The sequence below is a fragment of the Gadus morhua genome, chromosome 17 (assembly GCF_902167405.1).
Source record: "Gadus morhua chromosome 17, gadMor3.0, whole genome shotgun sequence".
In the NCBI taxonomy this organism is placed as follows: domain Eukaryota; kingdom Metazoa; phylum Chordata; class Actinopteri; order Gadiformes; family Gadidae; genus Gadus; species Gadus morhua.
Genome location: NC_044064.1, coordinates 20,350,699 through 20,362,225, shown reverse-complemented (window position 1 = coordinate 20,362,225; position 11,527 = coordinate 20,350,699). Strand labels below are relative to the sequence as shown.

General features: G+C 42.4%; 1 protein-coding gene across 1 annotated transcript; it reads right to left on the bottom strand.

The window, feature by feature from the left end:
* Nucleotides 1-1,820: 1,820 nt before the first annotated feature.
* On the bottom strand, nucleotides 1,821-8,485 carry LOC115529178 (uncharacterized). The gene is made up of 4 exons (XM_030337727.1): nucleotides 2,950-8,485; nucleotides 2,647-2,754; nucleotides 2,460-2,521; nucleotides 1,821-2,351 (listed from the first exon to the last, which is right to left on the bottom strand). Exon 1 carries the CDS (start codon nucleotides 6,741-6,743, stop codon nucleotides 5,562-5,564), a length of 1,182 nt encoding a protein of 393 aa, XP_030193587.1. The 5' UTR covers nucleotides 6,744-8,485; the 3' UTR covers nucleotides 1,821-2,351; nucleotides 2,460-2,521; nucleotides 2,647-2,754; nucleotides 2,950-5,561.
* Between the last annotated feature and the right edge of the window lie 3,042 nt (nucleotides 8,486-11,527).

The window sequence follows — 11,527 nt, the reverse complement described above, 5'->3', positions numbered from 1 at the left end:
GATGCAGCAGACTCCAGTGCATCTGTGTGTACAAGTTTTTGGACTCTTGGAGGTTCGGTGTGGGAGTTATAGCCCAAAACGCGTATTCCTTGGTATAGCGCCACCTAGTGGCCGGCATGTCTGGATTTTGTCGTCTGCGTAGTGTTCACGGACCTGGATCTAGTGATGCAATTGGCGCGTGTGCACCATTTACGGTTTGGGCTGTGGTACCACTTCTAGATGGGAAGTATAATAAAAATCCTTACAAAAACAATAGGGATCCAACCTGTTGGCTTGGACCCCTAATAACCGGAGATTCAATACATCTCGGAGAACAGGCTGAGGCCTGTGCACATTTACGTAATAATGCAATAATAATAAACAGAGATTCTGTCCATAGCAGAGGACATGCCTAGGCCTACGGAGAGCACACGTAATAACAGTCTAATCATAAACTGTAAAGAATTCAAGTCATGCATTGTTCACTTACATTTGACTCTTGATCAATTCGTAACTTATATAAGCAGGCAGCAGCCATTTTGCGAATGAGAACCATGTAGACTCAATCAATATATGTTCCCGGGGAGACAGAGCACTTCCGTTTGTTTTTATAGTAACAATATTTGACCAAAACATTACTAAGAAACAAAATTATTATTTTGTGGGCACGAATTATTAATGTGTGGCTCGGGCATATGAACATTCAATTGTAACGTAGTTTGAGAAGTAAAAGAAAGACAACTAGAATTGCAATCCCTGAAGGTATTGCAGTGTGAATGCTAACGCTGAAATGCTCCGCTCTACTGCTGAAGCTGCACGTTGAAGAATCAATACCCTGAATCTAGGACATCTGCTGAACATTTTGAAGGTAGAATGAAGTCTGTAGAATGAACTATGACTGAGTTGAATGGTTTTGAAGTCATACTGCTAAAGTCTGCTGACGCTGAAATGCTCCGCTCTACTGCTGAAGCTGAATGTTGAAGAATCAATACCCTGAATCTAGGACATCTGCTGAACATTTTGAAGGTAGAATGAAGTCTGTAGAATGAACTATGACTGAGTTGAATGGTTTTGAAGTCATACTGCTAAAGTCTGCTGACGCTGAAATGCTCCGCTCTACTGCTGAAGCTGAATGTTGAATCAATACCCTGAATCTAGGAAATCTGCTGAACATTTTGAAGGTAGAATGAAGACGCTGAATCTAGGAAATCTGATGAACATTTTGAAGGTAGAATGAGGTCTGTAGAATGAAGACACTGAATCTAGGAAATATAATAATTACGAATGAATGGGACTGAACAATTGAATGATTCTGAATTTAGAAGAACTGAAGCTAAATTGAATTAACAAATCTGAAGCTGAATGTTGAATCAATACACTGAATCCAGGAAATCTGCTGAACCTTTTGAATGTAGATTGAAGTCTGTAGAATGAATTGCTCCGCTCTACTGCTGAAGTTGAGGGTTGAATAAATACCCTGAATCTAGGAAATCTGTTGAACATTTTGAAGGTAGAATGAAGCCTGTAGAATGAAGACACTGAATCTAGGAATTATAATAATTACGAATGAATGGGACTGAACAATTGAATGATTCTGAATTTAGAAGAACTGAAGCTAAATTGAATTAACAAATGAATTTGAAGACTTTGAAAAGTTTGGAAATGTTGAATAATGCGCACAAGATGTGAGGTTCCAATAAGCTTGGACCTACAGAAATAGCTCCCTCACACTCAGTTGATTACTTGAGTTGCTACGACATGCTCCACCATGTAAACCTTTGAGTCAAACCATTTGTAATGCCCACATACCTCTTGGTTAATCAGACATGATACATTTTTTAGTCACTTCATTTACATTTTATTACAATCTTATAGGTTCATGAAAATATCAAAGCATAAAACTAACATGAAAACAAAGCTCAACTTTGGGTCCCATCAGACTATTCTTGCATCATCAGCCTTAGACTCTCCAAGCATTAAAGGAAAAACTCTTTAAAACCCTTTATTAGGGGAAAAAGGAGAAACCTTTAGGTAGGCCAAGTCAAAGAGAGGATCCCCTACCAGGACGGCTGAGCATGCGACACGTGTGTGTGTATGTGGTTAGTGGGAGGGTTTTGGGAGTCTCTGGTTCATGAGTGACTCGCCAGTGAGTAGCCAGGTGACAAAGGGCAGTGACTGCCTGGAGTTAACCTGTTCTTGGTCCTGAAGGGGTTAGCTGTCTTTGGGGTTTGCATCGGGAGTTCTGCAGAAAATCCTTTCTTTGCTTTGGAAGTGAGTCCTGTCTCCAGCTGGATGACTGACAGCAACAGTCGTGTCTTTGTTGTGTTGAACTCTCCATTTGCAGAAGAAGTAGACTCTTTCAAAGTAGACTGCTGTTAAGATAAAAAGGAAAATGTTACGATAAAACAACATGAACCAACTGTGCATTTAATCACCAACAGAAGACACAAGTCCAAACGTTAAGAATAAACTTTACTTACAGATATGAGTCGCAGAGTAGAGCTGCTACTGATTCGCTTCAGTTGAACTCTCCATGCAGACCCTCAACCCGACACAGGCCAAGTGAGAAAAGAGCAGCAGCAATTAGTCACATACATGGTTTTCACATTATAAGTTCCATCAACTGTTTAAGCTGTGCATGCAATTACATTTATAAATTGTACTTACAAAATGCTCGGGTCCATCTCAAAATGATTGAATGTCGCTTCTGCACTCGGCCTCGCCAGTGTCACTAGGTCCATCCATTCCAGGTCCATCTTCAACCCCTCCCATAGCCTGAAATCACATCCAAATGTGCATGTTTTATTCATCTTACAATGGATATATGAGGAAAACCGATAACAATCAAACCATTACAGAACCATTATAAGAGTCATACAACATCTATATTAGAAATACATAGTGACATACATGTCACCATTGCAGAGAACTGCAAAGGACAATGATGACCACTGATAGTCCCTCTCTGACCTCTCTGTCTGTCAGGCTTGTTGTCTGTCCGGCTTGTTGCGAAGCACACGGTTTGTGTGTGTGGGGGGGGTGCCTGGTCCACTGGTGATATTTTTGAGCTCCAGGGCCTCCCTCCGGACAGCTGGGAGCCACTCATAACGACAAACTCAAAGACAAAATAATGTTTTAAATACAGTGAAGTAGCAGTGCTGCAGGAGCTGCGTTTCCTGAAGCCCTGTAAGAATCTGGGACGTGTAAAATTCTATTTTATGTGATATCAAGGCTGATATTAAAAGGGAACATATTAAAAGCTCAACTTCCTTTAGTTTGCTATGTGTGGATCATTTTAACTTTGCCGCCCAGAACAATATAATATTTATTTTAAACCATTTTTACATTTGTTTGAATTTTTTCTGGACTGTTTTAGGTGAGATTGTCCCTCCATCCCTCCCTCCCTCAGCCAAGCAGATGTTGCAGCTTGGCTGACAGGACAATCCCACCCATTAACTTATTTCAGTATTTTTCGAGTGATATTTGGTTTGAGTCATATTTTTGTTTGAGTGATATTTTTGTTTGAGTGATATTTTGAGAAAAAATGAATAACTGCTAACTTTAATCTGTTTTATCGCATGAAATCAATTTGCAACGATCAATGCATTTCACAATGCTTTGTTGTTTGACACTTAATTGATATTTATACATTTTCTGATGTTAGTGTACAGTAAACAGGATTGTGGTAGCTGTAATACGATTGTAGGACACCAGAATGGAGACATCGCTGTGGTCGGGAGATGTAAATGCTGTCCAACAGTGTATTTTTATCCATGGTAGCAGCGGTGATAAGTTGCGCGTAACCTTTAGTACGAAACAGTTCATAAATCGGCTTGTTTGCACCGGACAACAGATTTTCATTGAAGTCTCCGCACACTATGATTGGGTGATGATCCATGACTTCGAGTGAATCTAAAAGGCTTTGCAAGTTTTTTAGAAATAAGTGCACACTGTAGCTCGGAGGCCTGTAGACGGCAGCAATCAGCGCAATGAACGGGGCTTCTAGTTTAATGACGTAAACTCGATATCTGTAGCGTTCTGTATGTAGCGTTTTTCACTGACTCGGATGTGGTTTCTCACATAAATAGCAACTCCGCCACCATTTTTGTTTGAAATGTGAGGGCAGTTTGTGTACAAGACATTCCTATTACGGTGAAACAATTTGTAACCTTCCAAGTGGATACTTTCGGAAACAAAAGATCCTTGCAGGTGAGTTTCTGTTAGACAGAGGACGTCTGCGAGACAAAGTTCATGATGACTTTTGATGTCAGCGACGTGAGCCGGTAGTCCTTCGGTGTTATGATGGATGACGGTGAGAACTTCCTGTCGGTTTAATGTCGCCGAGATATGAAATAGAGGCATAATGTGCTGAAGTGAAGCTTCTGTCATGGTCGCAAGACCTGTGTGAACTTCTGGATTGGCACATATTTTTTTTCTCATCCAAATCGAGAATATGTAGTCCACTGAGAGAGGTTACTCTGCTGAGAGCCACATAGGCCATGCCGGGTTCAAAGATGTGTTTTAGCGATACTGCTGCTGAGGATTTTGTCATACCTTGAACCTTGTGTATTGTACAGGCAAACGCAAGTTTTAGAGGAAACTGTCTGCGAACCACTCCCCTTTGCTTCAGATTCTCTTCTTCTCTCTCAATGTACACAATATTGTCAGCTGCACTTACATTGTTGGGATTTCTCGACACATCCAGTTCTAGACCGAGTTTACTGACATGTGGACCGTCATCACTGATCACTATTTCCGCAATACACGCAAAAGTTCCGTTGCACAGACCAGACTGAACATTGACGTTTCTGGTAAGCATGACGCGTGCACCAATGGCAAGTTTCAATGAGTCAGCGAGCTCTTGGTTGTTCCCGTGAAAAGGTGTAGCTTGTTTTGCCATTCTTCCAGTTTTGGGATCTTTCTTATAGTCGTGGGCATCTATCTTTATGATGTCCGAGTGAAACAGCGCTAGTGTTGTTGAATTATGGGCATCAACCTGTTTGTTTGTGGCAAAAATATGCAGTATGTCTTTTGGACAGAATGCTGGAGCCGTGACAGCCTGTGAGAGCAAAGCTTTGTCCTGTCCTGACAATACATCATCTTTCTCTTTGACGCGGATGCGGTTTAGCGTCTCGGCAAAAGCGACATCGTCTTTCTGGCGCAGGATCTCCGTCAATGTGATTATCTGAAATTGGTCACGCCAGAGGTCGATTCGAGTGGGATCGTACACGCACAGCGGTTTCGACTGTCTGACCGGGGGAAGTTGATAAAAATCTCCGACAGTGAGAACTGACATTCCACCAAAAGGTCTTTGATTTCCCTTAATTTGTTTCAATCGTATATCTACGTAGGCAAACAGATACTTTGAGACCATAGATACTTTATCAATGACTAGTATCTCAGCATTTGAAAGATCTGCCCTGACTTCGTCTAGTTTATTGCCAAGGCCTTGGAAAGGAGGCTTTAAATTTCTCGGTAGCTTGAAGAGACTATGCAATGTCACGCCCGATATGTTGAACGCTGCAGTACCAGTGAAAGCCGCGAGGAGTACGGAAGGTTTGGAAATGTCGGCTCCTTCTGCGTTACAGGGAAGTCGAGACAATATTTTGGATCCTTCTGCGTGGATGCATTTGATGAGGTGGGACTGTTCCAGCACCGCCATTGATATAATAGAAGAACCGTTCTTCATTTGAACCACAGACACGCTTTATGCACCAGTCTCTGATGGCATAGAAAACAGACGCCTGCTTTTGGTTTAAGCTTCGATACATTTGTTTCACCACTGTCGGATCCATCTCAGGGGCTTCACTCATGATGGCAGCTTCTGGTCTATTTTCTGACCTAAGGTTATAGTCTGGCACATTCTCTTGGACGTTATCCTCATCGGCTGGTCTCGCGTGAAGTTCTTCAATGCACTCTAACCTTTGCAGTTCGCATTCAGGAGCCAGATTACACCATTCGTTTCTTATGCAACCATTCTGTTTGTATTCTGCGATGGCACTATCGATGTCCTCCCTGTGTTTCTCACATTTCTCTCGGTTTCGTTTCACAATGTCAGACACTAGCTCGGCGTACTCTGAACCAGGTAGCTGAACGCCTGCATGGTCATGGAAGGACTTGTAAGTGGGGAAGTTTATGGACTTGAGCTGTGTCTCTGAGCGATAAGGCAGGTAAAGCTTTAGCAATGTGCCGTGAAATTGCTCAGGTTTCTTTTCCAGCGAGACATGGTAATACTTGATGACAGCGGGCTTATCCTTTGTTCTCTTCTGAACGAATCCCATTTCATTGAGCAGGGGAATAGCTTTTGCACCTTGGGCCTGTTTGCCATAGACAATTCTACAAGTGGCAGCGAAATCAGCCAAACACATTGACTCAAACTCTGGCGATTCTGGTCTCGATTTGTACTTGTCAGGTAAGCCGGTCATCCACACATTAACCGAGTCTGGTGTTTTGTTCTCCAGGTGCGACATGGGATAACTTATTTTCAGCGGGTTGTCATCAGTCTGTACAAATATCACGCTGCGGGAACACCGTTTCATGTTAAGACTACATGCACGAGCGACGCACTCTTGAGCACTGACCTCTCTTTTTTTGGAGTACGCCTGCATCACTTGTTTCATCTCGTCACTTTCATTGAGATTTTCATGATTTGAGTTCTCAATCATTGTCTTAAGGTATTCGCTTAAACCGTGCTCGGCCCTGCTGATGTAGCTGCAGATATAGGCAATGCAAGAGTACGGGTTTAGAATATACTGTATATCCATGTTTGCGTCCCACGCTAAGAGCAGTGTTGGATTATAGCCGTTTACGTAAGCTTCTTTGGGATCACGCTTTAGTACCACCTCACTTTTTTTTGCATTAACACGGAGACAATCCTGGTATTGGTCAACTGTAAGATCGCACAAGGACAATATCTGCTCTAAACTCAGATTCGCTCTCGGGATTGTTAAGCAACCGGTTTAGTGCTGTGAGCTTTCTTATCGCCACCGACGTTCTTTCATCTTCACCGTCACATTCTTCAGATCTTACTATCGTCGTCTCGGGGGAAGGTAATTTCGGAAATCCAAAACGGCAGTTGGCACCGAGATATTTAATACACGTGTTTGAGTGTTTCTTGCTGTGCATTTGAACCCCGCTAACTTTTTTGTGAAGTTCAGGTTGCGTGTTTGGATCAGGCATCTCGGCGGTGATGTATTTGGAAATGAAATCGCAAACCGTCTTATCCGAGTCTTCCTCAAACACTGGCGCTCCTTCTATCCAAATGAGACAATGTATGTGAGGGGAACCTCTGTGCTGAAATTCTCAACGGTAAAAGTAATCAACGACTTTGCCAATGGGTTGTGCAGGTGACATGATCAAATCTCTGAACAGCGCTTCAACGCGTTTGTCAAACATGTGCATCGTTGTCACAGGATTACTTCGCAAATTATCGCATTTGGACGACCAGTCGAGCTCATCGAAATTCACTTGTTCGCCTTGTTGAGTTTTAATAGCGGTAATTATTTCTTTCCAGCGCATTTCGGCTGCAGAAAATGTACAAAAGAAAGTCGGCGTTCCACATTGCCTTATCATCGCAAACAAGTCTTTGGTAGTTTGTTGCCAGTAGGCGGGGCTACCTCGCAAAACTTTCATGAATCGAATTGCGTCTTTCTTACGTACCAGTTTTTCAACCTCGTGTTTGTCTTGCAACATTGCATTGTTTATTTTGCGACCGTCGCGGGTATACGGTTTTCCTTTGCGCAATTGTATTGACATGCTGGAAGTGGCCTGATATATTTCTTGTACAAACTGCGCAAAGAACAAATAGTTTGTATCTCTTGCAAAACGGTCGTCGATGCAGCACAGTCTACTTTTGAAATAACTGCAGGGAGTTAATTTCTTTGGACGCTCTTCATCGATTGTGTTTTTGCTTGTCGGAAACTGAACGGGGAAAGCCATCGCCTCAAGGTTAGGAGTTTTGAAAAAGCTTACTGGTTTGTTTCCTTCAGCGGGCGCAACCGAATATATCCCTTCACTAAAGCTCAAAATTTCCTCTGAAATGTCAGTTGGCTGCAGACATGACTCGAGAGCAATGCCGCCATTAGGTTCATCACCCTCCTGTTGATTGCTGTTTGACTGCTGACTTAATTAAATTGAATCAATCAGTTCATTGTTTTCAGGTTCTGCCTCGCAAAGTGCAACGTTCTCAAAGCTGTCGATTTCCATCATATCTTCAGCATTAAAATCTGTCATCTATGTTTTCAGTCTCTTCGTCCTCATCTAGAGTTGGATCGCATAATTCAGCCTCATCTCTGATGGTTATGTCGTTGTACTGTGGATGGACCTCTTGAAGCTTAAGCAAAGCCCTCACTAGTTTAGTCCAGGTTACAGTTTGGAATAGCTGATGACCTTTATAACACAAACGTCTCTTTAGCTTCACTCTCAAGACTTGAGATTCACTTCTAAGTCTGGGCAAGGCATTGACAGTTTCCTGCACTTCTGATGGGACACATATTACATTGCCATGAATGGCTCGTTGTCAGTGGCGAACTTAGCCCTTTGGGGGCTCCAGGCGAACAGTCATTTGGGGGCCCCTGCATCTACCGGTCTCAGTACCTTATATCGCATAATGAGATACTCCATACAAGGGATGAACAAAAGTCACTATCCTTCTTTCATGCAAATGTTAATTATCTATTTACAAATTGAGAATAACATACAAAACAATAAGATTAGTTATGTTGACACATTACACTGACTGTTAACCATAAGTCCTCATTTACCTGAGGGTTTCCAGTAGCTCACAGCAGCTATCTGCTGTGAGCTACTGGAAACCACTACTGGAAACCCACTGATAGCTGCGTCCAGCTATCACTATATTTCCTGTGCTCTTCAGACCTTTCATGGTTGATTAGATGCATTGCAAGGTTATTCTAGTCTTTAAATCCTTCCTCACTCAGTTGTTTTTGTTTTCCAGAAAGGCAACAACAAAAGCAAAAAACACGGTCTGCACTTTCACTGTAGACTAACCAAGACCTGTTCACCATTTTTCATTACTATGTAATAGTATGCTTTTGTGAATCTGCGGCCCTTGGGCCAGAGTGCTGGGTCATCCACAGGAATATGTGTCTCGCAGTCATTGTTATCGTTATTGTCATAAATTTCAATAACCAAAGTGGAAGAAGGAGAGTGAGAAATATTCACTACCAGTTGTGCATCATCTCCGTCAGTTTGTTGACACACGTCATTAGCATCGCTGCTGGCTGAGCCAGAGCCACTTGGAATGAAAGGAGCAGTAACGTGACAGCAAACAACGTTGACGGCTGCTCTTGATCCGCCGACGGTCCCGCTGCCACTGCGATGGCTGTAAAACAGCTGGATAGCTTTGGCAGCTTTGAAAGAAAGTCCTGCCTTTGGTCTTTCTTTTTATGTGACCCGCTTTCGTACGATCGCTTCATGTTTCACTCGATTTATGTCTCACTCGATTTCTCTCTCTCTCTCTCTCACCGCTTACTGTTTTGAATTTGACATAATTTCCGCATACGCATGATGAGCGTGATGCGCGTAACATGGAATAGTCCATGTAGTGCAGACTGAAGGGGGGTGCACACGGAAAGATCGTCAAAACATGAGTAATAATTAGACATCCCGATGCTACTATTGTGAAGAGATTTTTATAAAAATAATAAATATGGGGACAAAATATATGCATTGGGGCCCTCTTGACCAGATCAATATTGTAAATAAGAAACTGTTCTTAATGTTTTATCGGGAAAAATAAAGGTAAAAAAAAAAAAAAAATTTGGGGGCCCCAAAAACCTTCTATGGGGCCCGGGGCTCCAGGCAAATGCCTGGTTTGCCTAATAGTACGGCCCGCCCCTGCTCGTTGTTGACCTTTGGGAAGCGGGATTATTTTGGCAAACGTTATGTATTTGCTAATGAGATGTCTCTCCAATATGTTTAAGTCACACAGTTCAGGTGGAATATCTGCGAGCTGTAAATTATTTGCGATGGCGAGTTTTGGCATGCGGCCAACTTTAAGATGTTCGTGACAACAGTGACAGATCCACTCTCTCTTTCTCTCATTTGGTACATTGCACTGCTGTGGATTTTCACATGAATCATTACAAACGTGAACAAACTTCCCTGTAAGGCAGGTTTCAACAACATCTGTGTTCTGAGTATACTTTGACCTATCGCAGTATCGCACTTGATTTGCAAACAACGCACGGTGGCAAACTGTACATGCAAAGGTCGGCCCATTTTTTATGTTGGATCGAAAAACCTCAATAGCATCCGTAATGAGATTGTCATCCATTTGGTTCGGCCGATTGTCGTCCATTTGGTTTGGTCTTCTGTTTACGTTCCTGTACTTTTGTCTTATTTTCATTGCACAATACATGCTATAAGTCATGCCAAATGAATGGTTGTTACTGTATGTATCGCTCATGCGTTGTCTCATTTTTTCTTTCTGTTTGGATCTGAATGCAGGGTCGTTTGCATAACGATTGGTAACATAAGTACTTCGGGTTTGCCTGAAATGAGCATTTAAGCGATAGCGGGTGTTGGTGTATGACCTCTGCCTCTGATTAAAGCTTTTGTCTTGCCAGTAACGGTTTGTTATATATGACCTCTGCCTCTGGTTAAAGCTTTTGTCTTGCCTGTAACGGTTTCTGATATTTGACCTCTGCTTCTGGTTAAAGCTTTTGTCTGTACTGTAACGGTTTGTTATATATGATCTCTGCCTCTGATTAAAGCTTTTGTCTTGCCAGTAACGGTTTGTTATATATGACCTCTGCCTCTGGTTAAAGCTTTTGTCTTGCCTGTAACGGTTTCTGATGTATGACTTCTGCCTCTGCTTATAGTTAGTCTCTTTGATAGCGAGTGGCTATGTAGGACATCTTTCTTTTTCTGTAACAGTTGGTTTCACAGGATCTCTTTTTGTTGACATATTTATCTTTAGCATACCTTCCCCTCTTTTTTCTATTTTTTTGTTGTTTTGCAGTTTCAACATTTTTGCTATGTCTAGCTTTCGTCACCTCTAAAGCCTTTAGTCTTTTTTCAAACCTTACCCTTTGTTCTTTTGAATATTTCAATACGATTTGGCATCTGTTGGGGTTTGTCCGATGTATCACATTCCACCGTAACTTCACCGCTACAAACGTGCATGAGTTCAATTGCGTCTGATATGTCATCACAGGGAGGGCACTCAGCAGTATCTGCATTAGAGTCTACATTTGCCAAAACTCCATCGACAGAGAATTCATCCTCACTGTTAAAAAGCACAGGAACGAGCTCATATGGTGCATAAGGGCTGGAGCCTAACATAGTAAAGCTTGCGATCAACTTTTTTACCAGGTCATTTAAATGTGTGAAAGTCAACATGACAGCTGTGCCGGGGACATCTGGGCCTGAGGGAAGTCCATCAGGTCGTCTAGTGTGTGGGTCAAAATAGCCATACCTTCCATGCCGGTCTCGGAAAACAGCGATGCACTGAGAGGTCATTACCAGCAGAGCGGAGTTCACGTCAGAGGTCAAGCACTGAAGTTTCGCTGCAAGGTTGAGGAAT